Below are 24,660 nucleotides of genomic sequence, written 5' to 3' on the forward strand. Positions count from 1 at the left end.
TTCAGTTATTAGTTATGGTTTGAATCTTTGTGCCTCCACCCCAAATTCATAGGTTGAAATCCTAATCCCCGATGTGATAGAATTAAGAGGTGGGGGCCTTTGGGAGGTACTTAAATCGTGAGGTAGATTCTTCATTAATGAGATTAATGCCTTATGTAAAAGCTCCAGAGATCCGTACCCCCTTCCTTCACCCGAAGATACAAGAAAGAAGCAGCAATGAAACAGGGAGAGGGCCCTCAACCAAAGGCATCCCGTGCTGGCCCCGGGATCTGGCACCTTGATCTTGGAATCCAACCTCCAGAACTGAGCAATAATTTTCTGTTTGTAAACTACCTAATCTGTGGTATTTTTTTTACAGCAGTTCTATTTGGTATTTTACCTTCCTTTTTAGTTTTGGGTTGTCTTTCTAAGTTTTTAAAGGCAAGAAGTGAAATTTTGTCAATTCTTAAACACATATTTGCTGTTAGTTCAACATGTACTTTTACAGTAATCCCTGGTCACTATACTGTCACAACTAAAGGAAAATTGCCTCAGATCTAGAGGAAGGGAAAAGGGGAATTTTTAACAGGTTTACAAATATAAGTGTCATGGATATGAACTTAAGAGGATGCCTGAAATCCTTCATGTGGGTTGAAGCTTATGATGATTCTTTTTATGTAATTTCATGTATACAGAGCAAATGGACTGCTTTCCAGTCTTTCTGTGTGAATTAGAAAATCGTCTAAGAGTTTTGAATTTAGGAGGTGATGGACAAATGGAAACTACTTTCTCTTGCCTCAATTCTGAATCTTCATTGATTGGTGTTCGTGTGATGGGTGTTGGCAAGCACTGTAGAGCACTTCAAAGTCTGGCAGGAATATTTGGAGAAAAGGAGGGGAAATACAATTTTAGTTCATTGAACTCCCTCTTTCCCTGCTTGTATTACAGGAACAGGCCACTCCATTTGGGATAGTCATTTTCTGAGTAGAATACAGAATTACTAGAAAATAAATAATGCACGAGTATCCTTTTCAACATTCTGATTTTTTTTTTTTCTTTTACATCTGAATGACTTTAATCTCGGAGGCTCAGTTTCTTGTCTGTAAATTGGGGACTAATAGTATTAAATTGCTTAGAGGATTAAGTGATTGCAAATGTTTGCGTTCCTCATTGATTTTTTTAAAATTAAGCACTTTCGCCAAACCGGTTTGGCTCAGTAGATAGAGCGCCGGCCTGCGGACTGAAAGGTCCCAGGTTCGATTCAGGTCAGGGGCATGTACCTTGGTTGTGGGCACATCCCCAGTAGAGGGTGTGCAAGAGGCAGCTGATCGATGGTTCTCTCTAATCAATGTTTCTGACTCTATCCCTCTCTCTTCCTCTCTGTAAAAAATCAATAAGATATATTAAAAATAAAATTAAGCACTTTCCTTGAAAAGCGAGTATTATTGTGAGAGGAGAAGGGGAAACGCACGTTTACTAGAATTACGGTAGTATTACCAGTACAATAAAGCTGGAAGACCGCTTTACTAGCCAGGGAAGGTTAAGGTCCCGAGGAACCTTACACCCCGTCTTTCGCTGTGGTCGCTCCGGACCCTTTTCTTGTTGTACCACGGATGCCGCTCTCCTCGCCCCCAGGAAGTGAAAGCCTTCCCAAGCTCCCAGTGCATGCTGGGAGTTGCAGTCCCCGTCCTAAAGGCGAAAGGCGGCGGTGCGGTCTCCCTCGGTCGCCGGGAGTGGCTAGCACGTGGCTGGAAGGGGCGGCGCGTGCTGGCCCCGGGAGCTGCGAGCTGCGGGCCCTCGCTCCTGCGGCCTCTGCGCCCTCCCGACATGCCCGAGGAGGCGGGCTTCCCGCCGCCTAAGAGATTCCGGCCGGGCCTTGGGCCTCCGAGCCACGACGGGAGGCGAGTGGTAATGCTGAGTGCGGGCGGCGGCGGCGGCGGAGGAGGAGGAGGAGGCGGAGGAAGCCGGCGGCGGCAGCCGCCCCTGGCCCAGCCCTCGACCAGCCCCTACCCCGAGGCCGTGGAGCTGCAGCGCCGGAGTCTGCCCATCTTCCAGGCGCGGGGGCAGCTGCTGGCCCAGCTCCGAACCCTGGACAGCGCCATCCTCATCGGTGAGCGGCCGCGCGGCCAAGTCCTTCCTTGTTCTCCGTTCCTGGCGCTGCGAGCACAGGCTTTCTTAGGTGCCTCTCATCCTCTTCGGTTTGTCTCTGGCGCAAACTTAACCGCCTTTTCGGTGCCAGGCCGGGAGAGGGGCCTCGGGGGAGTCTGACAGCCCTGCCCCGGGGGTGCTCACAGCGCGGGGGGAGTGACCGAGTTGTTATGCAAAGACCGTCACCTTCCGAGTGGACAGGTGGAGGGGCCCCGGGGACTCTGGGCAGTTTGAAGGGTGCATCTGAGCCAGACTGGGGGGAGGTGGTCCCCAAGGGGGACAGCTTCGTGAGAGGCGAGTGGAGGCGAGAAACAGTCCGGTGGGTCTGGCGGGGAGTAGCAGTTTCCGGTGCACGAAAGGCAGAGTTGTGAATTGGGGACCCATTACAAGGGGCTTTGATCCCCGACGTTTAAGTCCAAGGAGCTTCTGAAGGACCGAGAGGATGAGCCTCCAAACAGTGGAAGGAGACCCAGAAGAGGCTACCTACAGTTAAAGGAATAGAGGGATAAGAAGCGGGAAGCCCTGGCCGGTTTGCTCTGTGTTAATAGCATCGGCCGCTGACTGAAGGGTCTCGGGGGCTGGATTCTGGTCAAGGGCATGTACCTCGGTTGCAGGCTGGATCCCCACCAGGGGCGCCTGCGGGAGGCAACTATCCATGCGTCTCTCACATAGCTGTTTCTGTCTCTGTCTTTCCCCTCCCTTCCACTCTCTAAAAATCACTGGAGATTATATATTGATATATGATGTGGATTAACAAAGAGGAGGGGGCATGAACAGATGCAGCAATGAGGTCCAATAATATGTGGGCCCCCAAAATGCCCCTGGATGTGTATTGATTGTGGACCCACTGCGCGCTATTTCAGACAAGTTGTGGGGTAGGAGCTGATTAGTCATTGCACTAAGGAGTAAGTAGGAGGTGATGGAATGAAAGCAATGGGCGCTGGCCTCTCTTTTGAGAAAAAAAGACGGGCTGAGAGGAACTTTCAAGTCTGTATTAATAGGCTGAGCAGAAGAACTCAGAGAGAGAGGGAGGCTGAAGATGGAAAGCCGGTACTAACAGAGCTGGGCCCCGGGGGTTAATGGGAAGGGGAGGGGGCATTTGACAACAGGAGCTAGAAGCAGAATTGGCCTTCAGTACAATGAAAGATGTCCAAGAGGCTTCAGGCCTGGAGAAAGGAGGTGAGCATGGGTGTGACTACAGAAAAGCTTCCAGGGGGAGGGAGAGGGAGGTCACCTTTGAGGTTTCTATTTCTATGAAATAGGCACAGGAACTCTGCTGAGAATGCGAGTCTCAGGGCCTTGAGTGGGCCCTTAGGGAGGATGAGGACAGAGGACAGGATGCAAAAACAAGAAAAGCTAGGCTCAGTGAATAGAGCATCAGCCTGTGGACTGAAGGATCTCAGGTTCAATTCTGGCCAAGGCATATGCCTGGGTTGGGGGCTCGATCTCCAATAGGGGGCATGCAGGAGGCAGCCGATCAACGATTCTCTCTCATCATTGATGTTTCTCTCTCTCTCCTCCCTTCCTCTATGAAATAAATGAAGAAATATATTTAAGAAAAGGGTCAGTGATAGTGCTGGTGTCCAGGTGCATTTGGCCCCACTGCAAACTCAGGGCTCCGTCCGCACAGTTGGTTATTTTGCTTTTCAATGCTCAGTTGGTGCAGGAGCACAAGAGATGGACAGGGAGACATGAATCCAAGTTTGAGGTTTTCCCTGATGGGTTCAGCAGGATTGCAGAATAATCACATTCTTAGTCCATGATCTTGGCTAGGTCATAGGTCAGGAAGGATGGGCAGGCCGAGGGGAGAAAATGGGACAATAACGGGACTATAGAAATGTGAGGATTAGAGAGTTGTTGCAAAGAGAGGAAAGATGCACGGGTTGACAGTTCTTTGTTCTAAGTGGGAAACATGAGGGAAAAAGTGACGTTAAAAACTTACTGCATGCAGGATGCTTACGTACATGGAAGAGACAGGCAGACATTCTCTGCCCTCTTGAACCTTCTGGGGACGGAGGAGGTAGAAACATTTAAACTTGCAGACAGCCAGAACCGGTTTGGCTCAGTGGTAGAGCATCAGTCTGCGGACTGAAAGGTCCCAGGTTCGATTCCGGTCAGGGGCGTGTACATTGGTTGCGGACACATCCCCGGTGGGGGGGGTGCAAGAGGCAGCTGGTCGGTGGGGGGCGAGTTGGGTCTGGCTCATCCTGTGGCGTGTGCCAGGCAGGCGTCCTGAGAGCAGGCAGCTCCTGACAGTGCGGACAAAGGCAGCCCTAGTGAACGGTGAGGCGTCCGTTACGGCTGCCGTATATGAGTGCATGTCCCTACCTGTCAGAATATATACATTTCACTTACTCTTTTGAGAAGTACATTTTTATATTATAGTTGTATTTCATTTTGTGTTTCACTATGCTATTTGTTGAACATTTATATTCCAGTTTTTTTGCTTTCGTGAACAAAGTTGAATAAAACATCTTTGAAGCCATATTTTTATGTACATCTTTAACTTTTCCTCAGAATCAGTTTCTGTAAGCGGAGTTTTGGGTCAAAGGGTATAAGCTTTTTAAAGATTTTTCTGATATAATGTGGCCTTCTGAGAAGCAATTCCAGTTAACACCACCAGCAGTATTTGTGAGTACCCAGTTTCCTGTGGCTTTATCAGAATTTAGAGTATTTTTAAAAAATATGTTTTATTGATTTTTTACAGAGAGGAAGGGAGAGGAATAGAGAGCTAAAAACATCAATGAGAGAGAAACATCAACCAGCTGCCTCCTGCACAACCCCCACCAGGGATGTGCCCTCAACCAAGGTACATGCCCTTGACCGGAATGGAACCTGGGACCCTTCAGTCCGGAGACCAACGCTCTATCCACTGAGCCAAACCGGTTTCGGCTAGAGTATTTTTAAAAAAAATTATTTTTATTGATTTCAGAGAGGAAAGGAGAGGGAGAGAGAGATAGGGACATCAATTATGTGAGAGAATCATTGATCGGCTGCCTCCTGCATGTCCCACACTGAGGATGGAGCCTGCAACCTGGGCATGTGCCCTGACCGGGAACATTACCTTTTATCTTTCTCTTCCGACTTTGATACATTAGGTTGGTGAAATTTGTTTAATGAGACTTTTTTCTTTCCAGGGGAAACCGGCTCTGGGAAGACCACTCAGCTCCCTCAGTACCTCTATGAAGGGGGCGTTGGCCGCCAGGGCATCATTGCTGTGACCCAGCCTCGGCGAGTGGCGGCCATCTCTCTTGCTACTAGAGTCTCAGATGAGAAGAGAACTGAACTCGGGAAGCTGGTACCTAATTTGCTTCTTTACAAAAATTTCTCCCTCCCTTGCCTTTTATTTTTCTGAACAAGACTTTTTAAAATTTCTTAATTATTTTTATTGATTTCAGAGAGGGAGAGAGAAAGAGAATCATTGATCAACTGCCTCCTGCATGCCCCACGCTGGGGATCAAACCTGCAATTGAACCGTGACCTCCTGGTTCATAGGTCGATGCTCAGCCACTGGTGTGGCTCAGTGGCAGCAGCAGAGGTGTGATGGTGCATTGCCTTCCCCTGATCGCCAGGTCGCCTCCCGCCCCTGAGGGCTCCCGGACTGTGAGAGGGGGCAGGCCCGGCTGAGGGATCCCCCTGCAGAGCATGAATTTTCATGCACCGGGCCTCTAGTGCTAATTATAATTGCAGTTAAAGGTACATGTCCACTGTCCGTGTCAGCCGCCAGGCTGCCTGCGGCCGGGGGAGCAGGGCAGGTCAGCACTGGTCTTGTTCGCTGTGGAAGCACAAGTGCCTGGCCCGGTGCTGGTTACCTAGCGGGCGGTCAGTGTGCATTTGGTGAATGAATGACCTCTCTGCACAGGTTGGCTATACAGTGCGCTTCGATGATGTCACCTCGGAAGACACCAGGATCAAGTTCCTGACAGATGGCATGCTTCTGCGGGAAGCGATTTCGGACTCCTTGCTCCGGAAGTACAGCTGTGTCATCTTGGACGAAGCCCACGAGCGGACCATCCACACTGACGTGCTCTTCGGCGTGGTGAAAGCTGCCCAGAAGAGGCGGAAGGAGCTGGGGAAGCTGCCTCTCAAAGTAGGTGCAGCGCGCTCTCGGAGGAGGCCGCACTTCTTCCCCCGCGTTCGCCTTGGCCGTCTGCCTCAGAACCGGGACCGAGTTCACCGCCGGGGGAGTGGCGGGTTTCATACCTGCTTTTAGAGCTTGGGAGGGACAAAGAAAGGCTGTGGCCACGTTTGTTCCCATCTTCCTCTTCCATCTCGCCCCCAGGTGATCGTGATGTCAGCTACGATGGATGTGGACCTGTTCTCTCAGTATTTCAATGGCGCTCCTGTCCTCTACCTGGAGGGTCGGCAGCATCCGATCCAGATCTTTTACACCAAACAGCCTCAGCAGGACTACTTGCATGCCGCCCTTGTCTCAGTCTTCCAGATCCACCAGGTATGGGGTGGCGGCCGAGTCCTGAAAGGTCTGGTTTCCCTCTCAGTGGATAGGGCACTCAGTCTCGGATACTGAATGAAACGACTTGGTGAGCTGTGTCATTAGATGAATCAGGAATTTGGCCCTGGCCAGGCAGCTGAGTTGGTTAGAGTGTTATCCCGATTTGCCAAGGTTTCAGGTTTGACCCCTCAGGTCAGGGCACATACAAGGAGCAACCAATGAATGCATAAGTATGGGATTAACAACAAACTGATGTTCCTCTCATCAGATGAGTCAGGAATTTATTTACTATTCTCTCCCTCTCTCCCCCCCCCCCCCCCTCTCTCTGTCTGTCTTATTTTCTCTAAAAATAATTTAACTCTGACCAGTATCTTTTCTCACACTGCCTCCTTTGTTGCATGTGATGCTTTATGGTATTTTCTGCCTCATATTAAGAAAATGTTGATATTAACCCAGTTTAGAGTTTAAAAAAAAAAAAAAAAACTTCGTTAGAGAAACATTTCAAATCTCTTCTCATTGTATTAAACAATCATCTCATTTTTGTTTAATGTGTATAAAATTGACTGTTTTTACCTTCCCATTTGCTTCCTGAAAAAAATCTAGAGGCAGACTTTTTCAAATTAATTTTTTGAAGTGATGTGTGTGCAGTTTGAAGTTAAAGACTTAAGTAGTTAATTTTAAAAGACTCACAAAAAAGCTACTGTTACTTCCCCATCCCAGATCCTGCACTTAAGAGTAACCACTTTTAATTTTTTAGCTGTTTCCCCTGAATATTACTTTCATATTTCTAAAATAACCTGCTTATATTGCTATTTGTTGACTTACTGATATTATGTTAACTTTTTACCATGGTAGTTGAGGATTTAGAAAAATCCCTTCTCTACCTCTTGCTTCTCTTCTTCATCCTCTCAACATAGTTATATCACAATGTATTTATATATTTATTTATATATTTATTTATTTATTTATTTAAAGTTAGATCTATATTTTATTACTTGCTCTGCTACTTACAAACTGTGTGGACATGTAAAGTTTATATTTGTTCTTAAACCTTAGTTTTCTCAAGTGAAAGGTAAAAATTCTATCCAGTTCAAGTAGCTAAGATGATAGTTCCACCTCATCTGGAGAGGAAAGATTCATGGCTAAAAATAACACAGTGTGTTTTAAATGTAGTGTCATATTTACAATTTTATGTTCCTACATTGCTAACAGTACACCATCTCAATGCCTCATTCCATGTACACACAGTTGTATAAGTTTTCTATGTATGGCTAATTTTTTCCCAAGTGGTCCAAAGTCTCATATGCCAATCATGAATATTTGTTATGTGTTTAAACATAGTCTGCTTTTCCCAGAGTCCTTTATGCTGCTCTCCTGGGCCTCTGTGTAGCTGTCCCGGCTCTTCCCTTTGTCATCCTCCCGTGTTGAATCCCATTACAGCCCAGCCTCCTGGCTGCATCGGGGGGAGGAGGAGACCTGGGGGGGGTAACCACACTGTACTCAGACTTTGAGCCAATCCCGGATTTCCTCCCACAGCCCACCTCTGTGTTGCACCAAGTCCTGAGCCTCTCCGGCTTCCCTGGGGAAATGGGTGCATCCCTTGTCACTATTCCCTTTAGCAGGCCCCCAGCCCGGGAGGTCCTCTGCCCAGCCCGGTCATGCACTCCCCTCCCTTATCTCTTCCATCTTTCTAATCTTTTCTTTTGTCCCATTGTGTTTGTCTTTCTGGGCTTATACCTTTACTATCATCTTGATAGTACTTGGAGAAGAAGGTCAGTCTGCCTTGTTTAACTCCCAAAAGCCAACCTGAGGTGAGGCTTTTACAGGAGTGGCAGCTGCAGGTGCATTCAGATACGTGTGGCCTTGATGAGTCTTCCCACTGATGAAGTTTGGACTGTTTTAGATTTTATCCTGTCTTTGTGTCCCTCTGAACATTTGTCCTGTTAATACTGGCTAGTCCGGCCAGTGTGGCTCAGTGGTTGAGTGTCAATCTATGAACCAGGATGTCGTGGTTTGATTCCTGGTTAGGATACATGCCTGGGTTAGGGGCCCTACTCCTAGTAGGGGGCATGCAGTAGGCAGCCAATCATTGATTCTTTCTTATCATTGATGTTTCTCTCTCTCTCTCTCTCTCTCTTTCTCTCTCTCAAATCAATAAAAATATATTTTAAAAACACTGGGCAAAAATTGCATGTATTTATGTATTTACATTCTCACATGTTATTAAACATTTTTTTAGTTATCAAGTACTTTACAAGTATACCTGAGCAGACTTCAAAGATCAGGTGGATAAGCTGTTAACTGGCTGTTCCCTTTACAAGGGGAAGAGCTTCTGTTAAAGCCTGAAGATCCCACTCTCACTCTTGTGCAGGAAGCCCCTTCCTCGCAGGACATCCTGGTGTTCCTCACTGGCCAGGAGGAAATCGAAGCCATGAGCAAGACCTGCCGCGACATTGCAAAGCACCTCCCGGACGGCTGCCCCTCCATGCTGGTCCTGCCTCTGTACGCCTCCCTGCCCTATGCCCAGCAGCTCCGCGTCTTCCAGGCGGCGCCCAAGGTGAGTGCACCCCCTCCGCCAGCCCCATCCCGGGGGCGCACGTGGATCCTCCAGCGGGTCTGTAGGTATGCCTGTCACCAGGCTCCAGATAAGGTGTATGGGGCGGGATGCTCAGGCACTAGAGACAATAGCTGAAAAGCTGTAGGAATATAACACATAGCTACAGCTTCAGCTCTCTCAAGGTAAGAACAGGGAAACAGCTCTAGCTGGTTTGGCTCAGTGAATAGAGTGTCAGCCTGCAGACTCAAGGGTCCCAGGTTCGATTCCGGTCAAGGGCATGTACCTTGGTTGCAGGCACATACCCGTTGGGGAGTGTGCAGGAGGCAGCTGATCGATGTTTCTAACTCTCTAACCTTCTCCCATCCTCTCTGTAAAAAATCAATAAAGTATATTAAAAAAAAAATATATATATATATATATATATAGAGAGAGAGAGAGAGAGAGAGAGGGAGAGGGAGAGGGAGAGGGAGAGAGAGGGAGAGAGAGGGAGAGAGAACAGGGAAACAGTTGTCAGGAGATGAGGGAGAGGGCAAAGGCGAAGCTGAAAGGTAAATGAGTGAGTCCTCCGTGGTCCAACACAAGCCGCGTTGGTCCATAATAGCATTTGCTGGGTGCCCATGCTGTGCCAGGCTCTGTGCTGACATGCTACACACACTGCCTCTCATCCTCTCGGGAACTGGCAAGGTGGGTTATGATCCCATTTAATAAGCATCAAGGCCCAGAGAAGGGAAGTAACTGCTCCAGGGGCACACAGTAGGTAACTGGCAGTGCCAGGGTTCCAGCCCACACCCACCTGCTTCTGAATCTTGTGCCTGTGCCGCTACATCTCCTCCCCTCTCACCCACCCAGTTTAATGGCCCACCATCAACATGGATAACTGTCATTAGTAACAAAGTCATCTTTTCTGGAAATTAATGGTGAGGACTGTTTTAAAACTTCCGAATCATATGTGTGTCATACGGCTTTCTGGTTTTCTTCTTCCTTTTAGGGCTACCGCAAAGTGATCATTTCAACCAACATCGCTGAAACCTCCATAACCATTACAGGAATAAAATATGTAGTTGACACGGGCATGGTTAAAGCAAAGAAGTATAACCCTGGTGAGAACTTGTAGCTGATGACTGTCTCTCCTGTGCGTAGTGAGCATCCACTGAGCTTCCTGTGGTCCCAAGTTTTCCCCAATGAGCATTTCATGTTTGTAACTACCTGAGATTTGGGTGGCAGGCCCCAAAAGTGAGAGGGCAGGGGCGGGTCCCGAAAGTGGGCCTGAGACAGGTATGTGAGACGAGAAGGCAGGGTAGAAAGAGAAGGCGAGGTTTGACAAACTGGGGAACAGATGTCTGAGACCCTGTCAGAGGTGGGTGATGATGGCGCAAGAGCCAGCGAGAGCCTGACACCACATCACAGGCTCTCATCGGAACTTTGAGCTTGGCGGGGTCAAGTTCCAGGATTCCCAGAGTTCCCTAGGCTGGGTAAGGCACTAACTATTCCTGAAATGTATGCTCAGTGGGGAGTTCCTTCAGTCATTTTTCTTTGTGTCTGTTGTATACCTTGTTTTATTCTACAGAGGATTGGAGGCAGCTGAAATTACCACGCCCGGATATTTAATTGAAATTCACTGAGTGCTGCCTTTCACTTGTGTGTCTCAGCGAGAACATGCGACAGGGCTCGGTCCTCAGTGCCTGGCACAGAGTGTAGCTTCTTAGGTCAGCCATTGAGCCACGCCAGCCAGGCTTTCTGATGGTTTTTTTTTTTTTTTAAATATATTTTATTGATTTTTTACAGAGAGGAAGAGAGAGGGATACAGATAGAAACATCGATGAGAGAATCATCGATCAGCTGCCTCTTGCACACCCCCACTGGGGATGTGCCCGCAACCAAAGTACATGCCCCCGACCAGAATCGAACCCAGGACCTTTCAGTCCACAGGCTGATGCTCTATCCACTGAGCCAAACCGGTTTCGGCGCTTTCTGATGTTTTAATAACAGATTTCACAGTGTCCAGTAGCAGGCCTCATTTCACTGCAGAACAGTCTGGTTTTGTGCTTTCTGCTTTAGCCTTGAGTTTTCCTGACTCGGTAGTGCAGAAAGGATCACTGGCTCTCTGAGGAGTGCTCCTTTGTCCGCACTGTAGACGCAGTTTATGTGAAGGAGGGGCAGACACTGACGTGGCCACTCTCCCTCCAGACAGTGGCCTGGAGGTGCTGGCTGTGCAGCGGGTGTCAAAGACGCAGGCGTGGCAACGCACCGGACGCGCCGGCAGAGAGGACAGCGGCGTCTGCTACCGGCTCTACACAGAGGATGAGTTTGAGAAGTTTGAGAAGATGACCGTGCCAGAGATCCAAAGGTGGGCGAGATGCCGCACCCCTCCATCTGCCCACACCTCCCTCCCTGCTTGCTCAGGCTCCCCGGAGCCGCAGTCCTCACTGAGGCCTCAGGGTTGGTTCTGACTGGCCGGCTGGAGGGTCAGGGGGAGTGAACAGCGCACGTCTCTCTCTGCACAGGTGTAACCTGGCGAGCGTGATGCTGCAGCTCCTGGCCATGAAAGTCCCCAACGTGCTCACCTTCGACTTCATGTCCAAACCGTCTCCAGGTGAGTGGACCTTCAGTGGAGTGGAAGATTACAAGTAGACAAATGACAGCAAATGGACTCTCAAAAACGAATTTTAGAGGTCTCCTTTGGTTTAGTCTGGTCAATCCCTAGCTGTGTGCGGGAAGCAATGTGGGATGTGTGTCTCTCACTTTGATGTTTCTTTCTGTCTGTCTCTACCCTCCCTCCCACTTTCTCTACAAAGCAGTGGGAAAATGTCCTTGAGTGAGGATTAACAAAAAAAAAAATAATAATAACTAAAAGGGAATTGAACTGAAGAAGTGGTGGCATTAACAGCTTTGACAATGTGTCCTGGGGACAGTGGTGGTGTGATCTCTGCTGTGGTGTGATCAGTTGTGAAGTTATCAGAAGTACTGAATTAGTTTCAACTTCCTTTTTGGGTCTTCGGCTCCTTTTCTGTGTCTGTTTTTCAGATCACGTCCAGGCGGCCATCGCCCAGCTGGAGCTGTTAGGTGCCCTTGAGCACAAGGATGAGCAGCTCACCCTGACTCCGCTCGGAAGGAAGATGGCAGCGTTTCCCTTAGAGCCCAAATTTGCCAAAGTAAATGATGCCCTCTCTTCAGCCCCCTTTCTGTACATTACAGGTTAGCCATTCCAAAGTAGACTTCTGAATCTAGTGCTTCTAGATTAACCTTCACTTTTCTCCTAAATAATTGTCCACTCCTACTTGTGTCCAACACTGACTTACGTTCTACGTCGGCTTAGAACTCATTTTAAATCAAGAGCCCTACCCACAAGGAATGTGGAATCCTTCAGGAAAGAGTCATTTGTTCTGCAAACAAGTCAAATAACATTAACACACAGTCATGGTTTTAGAAACGCCTGCCCTTTAACTCCTTAGAAGGGGAACTACAAAATATACGGGAATACTGTGTTCAGAGCCGGGAAGAATTTTGGTTAATGCAGTTTTTAACGTTGACTTGCAGACCATCCTCCTGTCCCCCAAGTTCCACTGCACGGAGGAGATCCTGACCGCCGTCTCCCTGCTGTCCGTGGACAGCGTCCTCCAGAACCCGCCCTCCCGGCGGGATGAAGTGCAGGCCGTCCGCAAGAAGTTCATATCCAGCGAGGGCGACCACGTCACCCTGCTCAACATCTACCGGACCTTCAAAAGCCTGGGCGGGAACAAGGTGCGCTCTGCTCGTTCCTCTTCTCCCGTGCTGCCTCTTTCTGGGAATGTCGTCCTTCCTTTCTTCGCTGAAGCTTTACCTAAAGAGCCACAAAAGGAAGGTCTGATATCATTTCAGAAAGATCTTGCACAGGGACAGTACCAGGGAAGAAAGGCGATTTCTGCCTTTTGCTCCACTGTGTTTAACTCGTATTTAATGTGGACAAATGACTTCAGTAGTTAGTGACCAGTTTCTTAGCTACAAAATGGGTTTTCCCTACCTGCCCCTGACTTTCTCCATAGTAGTTTTTGCTTGTATGATATTTCAGTTCTTCAGACCAAGATGGAAAACGGCAATATATTGTTTTATTTATCAGTAAAATCAGTAATTGTGCCTTGGTGTTTGTGCTTAACTTGCTCTGCATTTCAATGCAGTCATTTCTTAAAAAAAAAAAAAAAAAAAAAGTGCCCACTTTTAGCAGTTGTGAACATATTGCTCTGTTTGTCTCAATTCATGTTTAAGGACATACAACGCTGTAGATTTTATGCAGCAGAGGCCTGCACTCTCCCATCCCTGGTCCCTCCTGCCTGGGAGCCCTCTGTCCTGAGGGTGGCGTGTGCTCCATGGGTGGCAGCATACCCTCACTTCACATCTGAACATGAGATGCTGCAGATGTTTGAGCTTGTTTCCCGAGCAGCGCTGCTGTGACCCTCTGTGCAGCAGGATGTTTCTCTGGGCTCCACACTCAGAAGTGCACCTGCTGGTCTTGGCAGCTGACCCAGCTTCCCCGGGCGAGCACGCGGCTCCCCAAAGCTGCCAGCCCCTCTAACTCCCCCTAGTGACGTACGAGCTTCCTTCTCCACCATCATCTCCAAGGCTTAGTTAAAATGACTCGTTTTTACCAAGTCGATGGATTAGAAATAGTATCTCAGCTGTTTCAGTTACTTTGTCTTAATTCCGCATGAGACTGAGAATCCTTATATTGTATAAGTTTATTGTTTGCAAGTCATTTCTGTTAAAACTGAGTTGTCTGTCCATAGCCTTAGTCTGTTTTCTACTGGACTGTTGGTCTTTTTTCTTACTAATTTATAGGAGGTTCTTTTTTTAAAAAAAATGTTTTTATTTAGTGATTTTAGAGAGCAACATCAGTTTGTTTCACTCATTTATGCATTCATGGGTTGATTCTTATACGGTATGTGCTCTGACCAGGAATCAAACCCATAACCTTGGCATATCGGAACAATGCTCTGACCAACTGCACTACCTGGCCTGGGGCTGTATTTTTTGTTTGTTTATTTGTTTGTTTGTTTTTAAAAACATCCATGTGAGAGAGACACATCGATTGGTTACCTCCTATATGTGCAACAAACCAGGGCCAGTGATTAAACTTGCAATCAAGGTACATGCCCTTGACCGGAAATTGAACCGGGACCCTATATCCCCGGGCCAATGCTCTAACCACTGAGCAACTGGCCAGGGCTGTTGGTTTTTTGTCTTTAATATATTTTTATTTATTTCAGAGAGGAAGAGAGAGAAACATCATTGATGAGAGAGAATCATTGATTGACTGCCTTCTGCTCGCCCCCTACTGGGGATCGAGACCACAACCCGGGCATGTGCCCTTGACTGGAATTGAACCTGAGTCCCTTCAGTCCTCAGGCTGATGCTCTATCCACGGAGCCAAACCAACTAGGGCTGTTTGTTTTTTAATATATTCTAGAGATACTTACCTTTATTGGGTGTAGTGATGCAAACATCTCAGTCTGTAGCATTTTTCATAGTGACTTGACATAAAATAATTTTTTTGTTTTACTTTTGTTTAATATTTTTTATGGTTTATGCTTTTTGATATAAAGATATTTTTCTATATTTTGGGCAGCTAACGTTTTCCCACTAAATTCAACTATGTTCTAAAAATTATATTATTTTCATTATAGAAATGAGAGGATTAAGATATCTCTTTTTCTCCTGTTCAGGATTGGTGCAAAGAGAATTTTGTCAACAGCAAGAATATGATGCTAGTAGCTGAAGTCAGAGCCCAGCTGAGGGATATCTGTGTAAAGGTATTCTTTCTTCCTACTTGTTCTTTGAGGGACTAAGCTTTCACTTTTTTCTAGGTAAAAACAAATTTTAATTGCTTATAGCTAGTGATTACAAAAGAAACTCTTTATTGTATGAAAATCCTACCTAATAAAAGAATAATATGCAAATTAAGTATAACTCCACTACACCCACAAGCCATCCCCACTACCCAATCAGAGCGAGTATGCAAATTAACCCCAACCAAGATGACTGCGGCCACAGAGAGGTTTGGGTTTCTGTGGCAATGGAAAAAGCCAACCTTTCCGCCTGCTCTAGCCGGCCTAGGCCTCCACTCAAGGCTACAAAGTTTCAATTATAGAAGGTTAACAAATCTAAACAGAAATGGCGGCAGCCATGGAGCAAGCAGAAGGCTTGGCTCCGCTCAGGCTCAGAGGTGGGATTAGTTTTGCGAGCCTCTCTTGTGGTTGAGCAGAGAAAGTGCCCATGTGCTGTCGTAGACATCGCCATTGACTGTCTTCGTGTGTCATTGAAAAAGAAAAAGTTTCAATTGTAGAAGGTAAGTAAATTCCAGATACCAGGGCCTCCGCTTGGGCCGCTGGGGGATGTGGCTGGCCTGCAAACCACCATAGATCCCTTGCCCAGGCCATCCCATGCCCCAAGGGAACCCCCACCCTGATCTGGGACACCTTTCAGGGCAAACCAGCCGGCCCCTACCCATGCACTAGGCCTCTAACCTATCTAATAAAAGAGTAATATGCAGATTGACCATCACTCCAACACACACAAGATCAAGATAGCTGCCCCCATGTGGACACAAGATGGTCACCACAAGATGGCCAGCAGGGGAGGGCAGTTGGGAGGCACCAGGCCTGCAAGGGAGGACAGTTGGGGTTCATCAAGCCTGCAGGGGAGGTCAGTTAAGGGTGGCCAGGCCGGCAGAGGAGGGAAGTTGGGGGCAAACAGGCTGGCAGGGGAGCAGTTAGACATCAATCAGGCTGGCATGATAGTGGTTAGGGGGTGATCAGGCTGGCAGGCAGAAGCAGTTGGGGCAATCAGGAAGGCAGGAAGGCAGGCAGGCAAGCAGTTGGGAGCCAGCAGTCCTGGATTGTGAGAGGGATGTCTCAGTTTGGAAAGGGTGCAGGCTGGGCTGAGGGACACCACCACCCCTCCCATGCACGAATTTCGTGCACTGGACCTCTAGGTTTTAAATAAGAAAGAAAGTAAAAATTTTCCACAATTCCATCTCTTACCATTTTGTTCTGTTTTCTCATAGTCCTGTTAAATGTTTTTTGTATACTTAGTTACATTGTACGTATTGATATAATTTATATTCAACTTCTATAAACTGCAAAAGTATTTTCCAATGTTATTAGAACCAATGGTAAGATATTTTAGTAGGAATATATTTATTTTCAGATTACATAAGTAGTGCATAATTTTTACAAGTTGATACAATGCAGAAAATAGTGATATATGGGAGACTTTGAAACTTTCTGCATTTGTTAACAAATGGCAACTTCCAGGCCGTTAGGCTTGCAGGGTGGGCTGCATGTTAGGGGCAGGCATTCCAAACGCTATGCAGTGCTGAGCAGTGTATGTGCGGGGTCTTCTCCAATCTCTCTTCCTCCTGAAACAGATGTCCATGCCCATCACGTCGTCCCGGGGAGACATGGAGACGGTCCGCCGCTGCCTGGCTCACAGCCTCTTCATGAGCACCGCCGAGCTGCAGCCGGACGGCACCTACGCCACCACGGACACGCACCAGCCGGTGGCCATCCACCCCTCGTCCGTCCTTTTCCACTGCAAGCCGGCCTGCGTGGTGTACACCGAGCTGCTGCACACCAACAAGTGCTACATGCGCGACCTCTGCGTGGTGGACGCCGAGTGGCTGTACGAGGCCGCCCCCGAGTACTTCCGCCGGAAGCTCAGGGCCGCCAGGAGCTGAGCCCCGGCCCGGCGGGGCACAGCCGCTTCCCTCGGTGCCCAGAGAGGCGGCGGGTTTTAACCCGCCAGAACGGCCCGGCTTCCTGGAGCTCACACCTGTCTTCCTTTAAACTACGGAAGCTGAATGAGTCGCGCAGACGGGTAGATACTATTTATACCTTTGAAACATCAAAATTGTCTTTAGGTCCTTGCTGGGTGGCTTGGGGTGACATAGTTAACTTCAGAGCCCCCGTTTCTTACATGCCAAAGGGAGCAATCATCCTTACAGGATCATGAGGTTTAGAGAAAATGAAAGATGAACAATGAATTGTTGGCTTCATCTTCCTGCTTTTTGCATCATGTGAATTGAGTACCACAAGCTCCCCAGTTCTCGAGACTAAGGGACTTTCTAGAAGGGGACTGTGGGAGGGCACAGAGCTGTTGTCGTGGATCTGTTTTAATGTCTATCTGTACAGAGTATTTTTTTAATCCTCACCCAAGGATACATTTCCCACTGATCTTCAGAGAGAGTGGGGGGGGGGGGGGGGGGTGTCAGACAGAAACATCAATGTGAGAGAGACACATTGATTGGTTCCCTCCCGCACACACCCAGCCAGGTCAGGGAGCAAGCCTGCAACCGAGGCATGCACCCTTGACCGGAATCGAACCCTTCGGTCTGCGGTCAGTACACTAACCACTGAGAAACCCAGCCAGAGCTGTACAGAGTTTTTTGGGTTTTCTTAATATATTTTTATTTATTTCAGAGAGGGAGAATGAGATAGAAACATCAATGATGATAGCGAATCATTGATCAGTTGCCTCCTGCACGCCCCACACTGGGGGTCAAGCCCACAACCTGTTGTCTTTTTTCTTTTTTCTTTTTTTTATCTAAGGGAAAAAAGGTCGGTTCCCCTGACTAAATAGTCAGGTATTGCATGTTTTAAAAATTCTTGCAGCACACCGGTTGGAAATTGCTGCCCTATTTTATTGAATACTTAAGACTTCTAGCAGGCTCTTCCTCAGATTGACTTATTTTTACTGTTGCTAACTTTCTGGAAAGTTTTTCAGAAGGTTTTTAAAGTGTATTTTTCTTATTTATTTAATAGAGGCCTAGGATGTTTAGCCAGACTTGGAAAGAGAAAATGTATTTTTAATTTAAAAAAATTCATGTTGGTTAAAAAAAAAAAAAAAAAAAAAAAGCTGGGCGATATATCATGTCCCTCCACAAATTCTCGCTCTTAGAATAATGGTGTCCAACTGAAGTACCTTAAGAGTTTCTGGAAAATGTGTATTCTTTTCTGAGCAGGAATAAGGGATAGTTAGCTTCTAAGTAGCTTTAATGTGTCTGTACAGAAATAGGTTTATCACTGTAACATTCCGGTAGGCCTTTAATACCGTAGTTTTTTATTGGGCTTTTTAAAAAGTTAATTTTTAACTTAGCTGCTCAGGGATTACATCAGATTGGAAAGCCCATTCTGACTCCACATGTTCCTACAAAGAAGTAAATGCTTATTTATATTGAGCTGCAGGGGATGGTACATTTTAAACTTAAGAAAGTTAAATGTTTCACAGTGATGTTGAAATGTGATCTTGAGCTACTCTTTTTCAATTGGTAAAACCTCTTTTCCTATCTGCAATCCATGTCTGGGTGAATCACCAGCTCGCATGAGCAGCTTCATGTGAATAGATGCACTCCAAGCAGATCACATGCTGCTACTGGCACGTGGAACATCCGAGCAACGCAAATCCCATTACAGGGAAAGCTGTAAAGTTCTCTCCCGACACCTGGTCCTTGTTAAAAACCTTACTTAATGTTGCATCTCTGCTGATTGTAAAGAGATGCCAGAATGGAGACGAGTTTTTGCTCTGTGGGTAAAACTTTTATTTAAATCCATTTAATCCAGCACCAAGAACTGCTTGGAACTGTGGCCGGGCATCTAAGATACCATTCCGTGAGCATGTCAGGGCACACTGCACCTGTCCGGGGAAGCAAGATTCAATTATATTTTATTTGTTCAGAACGTAATTTGCAGAGGGAAAAACACAGACAGATCAAGTTGGTTCAGTTTATGGAGTACTTAGAGAATCTGGTTTCATTCAAATAGACATAGCTCTACAGAAACATCTGTTCTTGTATTTAATGCTCAAATTTGCACATGACAATCAAATTAATTAAAAATGAATTTTGTACATGATGTGTGTGGCTTTCTTGGGTCTCTTTTTTCCTTATTTACAGAATGCTGTTTAGAATATATTAAGTATTTATCTTATCTTTGCCACGAATTGGGAAAGGCTTACTTTCTTGGTACCTGATACATATGTATTCTGTGTCTGATAAGGTAGGAACATCAGTTCTTAACCTAAATCTGATGTAAGCCACAGCTTTGTGCCCTTAGAAAAATAATGTCCTATCAGAACCTGGGAGCCAGCTTGGAGGGAATGGTGAGGAGAGGTTGCAGGAATTAACTGGGGATCCTGCTCTTCAGGAATAAGGGACTGATAGATAGGCTGAGGGGAGGCAAACCAGCAGTGCCAGGATATTTCTCCGGAGAGAAGAATGAAATGTGTGTTGTGGGGGGAAGAGGTGCACAGTCATGATTTCCTATCTGTTTCATGGGAGAGAGGAGGAGGTTTCAGGAAGGCTTCTTAAGGGAGATGACCTTAAGTCTTTAGGCTGGTCTTTAGGTTTATTGAGAGTGGCAAGAGTACAGTCCACAAATTCCACATAGTAACAGAAAGCCTGGTATGCTTTTATTGTTATCCTCACCCGATATTTTTCCATCCGTTTTTATTTATTTTAAAAATATATTTCTATCAACTTCAGAGAGGAAGAGAGAGAATCATTGATTGGCTGCCTCCTGCATGCTCCCCAACTGGAGCTGGGGATGTTAACCTGCAACCCAAGTACCTGTACCTTTGACCAGGAATCGAACCCGTGACCCACTGAACGACACCCTGGTGTGCTTTGAGACAGTAGATGGACATTTGGAGTGTAAGTAGCCACTGGAGAGAAGTGATGCTGGCAAATTAAACAGAAAGCCTTGTACACCACACTCAGGCCAGCAAAAAAAAAATTTCAGTTAACGGACTTGACGCGGGGAAGCTGCGCCGCTGGAGGATCCCAGCAGAGGGCGCGCTCCTGCCCACGGTGATTTGACCTGCTACGCTCCGGTGCGGAAGCGCTTTCCTGGGCGGGGCGGGGCGGGACTTCCGGCGGTGAGCTCGTGGGTTCCTGGGCTCAGGTCGTCCTCATCCTCACGTGTCTTCCTCTGCAGCTGCCGCGGTCGCCTCCACGATGATTCCTTTGCTGCGCTGCGTGCCCCGAGCGCTGGGTTCAGCCGCCGCGGGTCTCCGCGCCGCCGCGCCGTCCGCCCCGCTGCGGCCGCTGCTGCAGCTCGCGCCCCGGCCCAGCATCCGACCCTTCGGGCTCCTCGGCGTGCGCGCGGGGTCGGAGCGGCGGCCGAGCCTCCTGCAGCCTCGCGGGCCCTGCGGCTGCGGCTGCGGCTGTGGCGGGCTGCACACCGAAGGTGAGCTCTGCCCCGGGCCTGCGGGGCCGATTCCGGATGGGGAGCGGGGCCGGGCGGGAAGATGCGGGCCACGGGCGGGCCACGCCGAGCCTCTCGGGCGTGCTCCCAGCTATGGGCAACCAGAGGAGGACACGCACGTGTGATCTGGTCCCGTTTCCCTTTCCCCATCCTTCACGCGTTTCATTTGGGGTTGGGCCATGCAGTTAATCTGGCTTTTTCTTTAGTCTCTCAAAAACGTGATTTCGGGAAGGCCCAAGGTCGTGGTAGAAAGTGGCGGGGTTAGCCTGGCCCATGTGGCTCCGTGGGTTGCAGGGTCTACAAAGCGATGTTCGATTCTCGGTCAGGGCACATACCCAGGTTGCGGATGGATTCCTTGGCCGGGTGTGTAAGGTAGTCTATTCATTGATGTTTCTTTCTGAAATCAATGGAAGCATGTCCTCCGGTGAGGATTAAAAAAGAAAGTAGCAAGAGGAAGAAGGTAAATGAGAACTCGTTTGCTTCGTGTGAAAGTGGTTATATCCATTGTTGCAAATCACTTTTCCAGAGTCAAGCTCGGCTTCCCACTGATTGTATTATGGCATTTATACCGATAAGGACACTTAGGCTTAGTGGATCTGAGTTGGACAAAGCCCCAGAGAAGGATTATAAAAGTCTTAAATCCAGATTTCTGACTAGAGTAACCTGGGTGACTTTGGACTGATGGGTTGTTCTTTTTTCTTAATTTTTAAATGTTTTTATTGATTTCAGAGAGGAAGGGAGAGGGAATATCATTGATCGGCTGCCTCCTGTAAGCGCCTCACTGGGGATCCAGTCCGAAACCCTGCATGTGCCCTGACCTGGAATTGAACCGTGACCTCCTGGTTTATAGGTCAGCACTCAACCACTGAGTCACACCTTTCTGTAACATGGATTTTCATTGCAGGGGACAAAGCTTTTGTTGAATTTCTGAGCGATGAAATTAAGGAGGAGAAGAAGATACAGAAGCATAAGTCCCTCCCTAAGATGTCTGGAGGTTGGGATCTGGAAGTGAATGGGACAGAAGCCAAATTGTCCCGGAACGTTGCTGGAGAGAAGTAAGTCCTGGGAGCCTGTGGGCTCCAGGGCCTCAAGCCATGGCCCTCAGAATCTGTCCTGTCAAGGCAGGTCTCTGATACCTGCCGAGTGCGGTGGGTTCATCTGGGTAACTTCCCAAGTTCCAGGGAGTTCCTTCACTGCACACAGGTTTCCTGTGGGCTGGGTGGGCGGCGGGGAGGGGGAAGGTAACTCTGTAACCCACCTAAACCATTTGCCTGGAGTGAGTTATAGCCATTTGGCGGCTGTTGTTGCATTTCCGTGCCCAGGAGCTCCACTTGGTCAGCACTGTTGCAGACTGGACAGGCTTTGTGGCTGAACCGAAACCATTGTTCCTATGGGAAAGTGGCTTCCTGGCAAAGCAGCCAGTCAGCGCCGCCTCCAGAGGGCACAGTTGTGGAGTGCCCTGTGCCGATCGGGCTTGCTGGAGTAGCACAGCCCGCAGTGCTAGTGCCAGATCTCAATCACTTAATTTCAACTCAAACTTTGGTCAGTTGTCCAGTGAGGGTTCTTTTGAGCCTTAAAGTTGTCATTAGGCGGTGCTCCTGGCCTCCTTTGTGATTATAGCTCCCCACAAGCATTCTGAAGCCTGGGTCTGTATTGCAGCCTTCTGGGGGGGCAGGGCTGCTCTCAATCCTTAGCTGATCCTACTCTCCAGTGCTCCTTCTTACCTTTGAGGGGCGGGCAGGTTTTCTGATGGAAAAAAAAGCTTTTAAAGGAGCATCTAATCCATCCCATCAGCTGCTTACCTGCTCACTTTCCCCCTGGAAAGCCCACGGTGAGCAGTGACCACTGGCTGTGGCCATGAGATAACCAGTGGACGGATGCTGGCAGTGAGCCTTGGGGTCCTGGCTTGGCTGAGAGAAACTGGGGCCTGTTAGTTGGATTTTCAGCAGCTGGCACGTAGTAGGCACATTTTACACCTGCTGAATCCACCTGGGGTGGGATGTAGGCAGCAGGGTTTTTTGGAAGGTTGTAATAATTACAATGTAAAGCCGGCTGGGATAGAGACATTGTTTCAACAAGCATTTTAAACTGTAGCAGGACTCGGTGCTTACTTCACACTCAGTTAAAACTGTACCCTGTCTTGTGTGTTCTTTTAACTTCCTAGGATCACAGTCACTTTCAACATTAACAACAGCATCCCACCGACGTTTGACGGGGAGGAGGAGTCCCAGGGGCAGAAGGTTGAAGAGCAGGAGGTAAGCTTGTAGCACTGTACCGGCCTTTGCCTCAGTTTGGACATGGGGCTTGGAGGAGCACTGTTTTTTTTTTGTTTTGATCCCTGTGATGCAAAAGGGGAAAGAGAAGGCAGAGGACAGCCGTCCTTGGGACCTGACTTGTAGAGCGGCCATTTCGGGCCAGCGTTAGCACCAGGAGTGTGGCCCGTTTCCCAGGTGCTGGGTAAATTACCCTCTGCAGGCTTAGGCTTAAGAGCTTGGTCTTTGTTCTCCTGATAGAAAGGAATTGGAACTGTCTACCCCTCCGTGAAGGGAAGATCTCTGATGTTGGAGATTATCGTTTGGAGTGTTTATATGTGAGGAATATTCAAACATGTCTAAGGCTGGTGACAAAAACCAGCCACTGAACTAAGGTGGTAACGCCGGGGACCTTGGAGGTTGAGCATCAGGTCTTTCCTGAGGTTGCTGGCCCTCTTGGTTGGACCTGGATGGTGCCCAGGCTTCAAACCTTCTAAGCAGCAGTGTGTCTGTGCACGAAACCATTTGGTATGAGGGCAGAGTCCCCGGCCTTCTGACTAAGCAGGTAACAGTACTGTCTCAAGACCTAACCAGCTTCCTGGGGACGGCCACTGGCATCTCTGACACTGGATGGCTCACCGTCAAAGGAGAGTTGCTGTGATTATTCAGACATTCGGGTGGCCAGTCAGCCAAATGCACTGGCCTTGGCCCTGGGCCGAAGGAGGATCCTGAAACAGAGTCAGCTGGAAAGAGATCTTAGGGCTTTGTGCCACCATTGCAATTTAGGGATGGAAACCGGTCTAGGAAGATTAGGAATAGTCTAGATCTAAGTTAACTGGCACATAGCTCAATCTGGAATTCAAATTTCCTCATTCTAAACCTAGTATGTTATTTAAACAAGTAGGTGCTCACAGCAGGGAAACACTACTGAATATAAGATGATCTGCCCTCGAAAACAGTCTTTAACTTTAGAAAGGACCAATAGGAGGACTTCAACCCAGTTTCCTAAAGGAGCTGGCACGTGGCTTTCATACTCTGCTAAAGATTCCCGGCCCTTGTTAGCAACACTGTAGCCCAGACTTAGAAAATGGCTGGGTAATATCCTGACAGCGGTGGCCTCCAGCCCCCCTGAATCATCAGACCTTTGGTCCAGGCAACCCACAAGGGCACGCGCTTATCCTTGTCTCCCCAGCCTGAACTGACGTCCACTCCCAACTTCGTGGTTGAGGTTATAAAGAGCGGAGGCAAGAAGGCGCTGGTGCTGGACTGTCACTACCCGGAAGATGAGGTACGAAGGGTCCCCTTTCTGTGCGGGAGCCTGGCTTGTCTTGGAAAGCCCTTCCGTTCCCCAACTGCTGTCTGCCCCCTCAGGTTGGACAGGAAGAAGAGGGCGAGAGTGACATCTTCTCCATCCGGGAAGTGAGCTTTCAGTCCACCGGAGAGTCTGAGTGGAAGGACACGAACTACACACTCAACACGGACTCCCTGGACTGGGTGAGTGCTCGATGAGGCGGGGTGCTCTTGGGCCTTAGGAGGGAGGTCCTGATCCAAGGAGACAAAAAAGCATTTTAATCAAGTGTCACGGGTGAAGGCGTTCTGCCTTTTTGACGGCGTTTCTCCTCGTAGGCCTTGTATGACCACCTCATGGATTTCCTTGCGGACCGGGGGGTGGACAACACTTTTGCGGACGAGCTGGTGGAGCTCAGCACAGCCCTGGAGCACCAGGAGTACATTACTTTTCTGGAAGACCTCAAAGGTTTTGTCAAGAGCCAGTAGAACAGACAGGACACTGAATACCCGGATTTTATGGCCGGCTGTGCCAGCGAACAAAACCTCCTCTGAAGCCAAACATGTATTTTAAAATGGTTTTCGCCCTACTATCATGGAAAATGATTCAGATTTAAATTATTTGTTGCCCTCTTATTTACTATTCATTTGTTTCTTTACAAACCTTTTACTTCTAGCGTTTTGTATAACATAATGATGGACAATAAAAAATTGATTTATCTCTAAGGTGATTTGTCTTTGCTATTTGTATTC

At 48.0% G+C, this 24,660-nt stretch overlaps 2 protein-coding genes across 2 annotated transcripts; both read left to right on the forward strand.

Annotated features, from left to right (window-relative positions):
* Positions 1-1,664: 1,664 nt before the first annotated feature.
* DHX33 (DEAH-box helicase 33) lies at positions 1,665-17,177 on the forward strand. Its single transcript, XM_084863265.1, has 12 exons — positions 1,665-2,089; positions 5,265-5,425; positions 5,990-6,217; positions 6,410-6,580; positions 8,952-9,137; positions 10,126-10,237; positions 11,325-11,484; positions 11,642-11,730; positions 12,162-12,289; positions 12,675-12,878; positions 14,834-14,920; positions 16,537-17,177. Exons 1-12 carry the CDS (start codon positions 1,807-1,809, stop codon positions 16,843-16,845), a joined length of 2,118 nt encoding a protein of 705 aa, XP_084719391.1. The 5' UTR covers positions 1,665-1,806; the 3' UTR covers positions 16,846-17,177.
* A 2,840-nt stretch (positions 17,178-20,017) lies between these two features.
* On the forward strand, positions 20,018-24,633 carry C1QBP (complement C1q binding protein). The gene is made up of 6 exons (XM_084863312.1): positions 20,018-20,350; positions 21,273-21,423; positions 22,533-22,623; positions 23,813-23,908; positions 23,992-24,114; positions 24,247-24,633. Exons 1-6 carry the CDS (start codon positions 20,119-20,121, stop codon positions 24,394-24,396), a joined length of 843 nt encoding a protein of 280 aa, XP_084719438.1. The 5' UTR covers positions 20,018-20,118; the 3' UTR covers positions 24,397-24,633.
* Positions 24,634-24,660: the final 27 nt, after the last annotated feature.

This window comes from Pipistrellus hanaki, assembly GCF_964339955.1.
Source record: "Pipistrellus hanaki genome assembly, chromosome: 16".
In the NCBI taxonomy this organism is placed as follows: Eukaryota; Metazoa; Chordata; class Mammalia; order Chiroptera; family Vespertilionidae; genus Pipistrellus; species Pipistrellus hanaki.

Bases quoted from the DNA above. Each gene is read 5' to 3' on its own strand.
- DHX33 (XM_084863265.1), top strand. From the start codon at position 1,807: ATGCCCGAGGAGGCGGGCTTCCCGCCGCCTAAGAGATTCCGGCCGGGC. The intron at 5,426-5,989 runs GTACCTAATTTG...CTCTCTGCACAG, and splicing joins GAACTGAACTCGGGAAGCTG to GTTGGCTATACAGTGCGCTT. The intron at 10,238-11,324 runs GTGAGAACTTGT...CTCTCCCTCCAG, and splicing joins AGCAAAGAAGTATAACCCTG to ACAGTGGCCTGGAGGTGCTG.
- C1QBP (XM_084863312.1), top strand. From the start codon at position 20,119: ATGATTCCTTTGCTGCGCTGCGTGCCCCGAGCGCTGGGTTCAGCCGCC. The intron at 20,351-21,272 runs GTGAGCTCTGCC...TTTTCATTGCAG, and splicing joins TGGCGGGCTGCACACCGAAG to GGGACAAAGCTTTTGTTGAA. The intron at 24,115-24,246 runs GTGAGTGCTCGA...TTCTCCTCGTAG, and splicing joins ACACGGACTCCCTGGACTGG to GCCTTGTATGACCACCTCAT.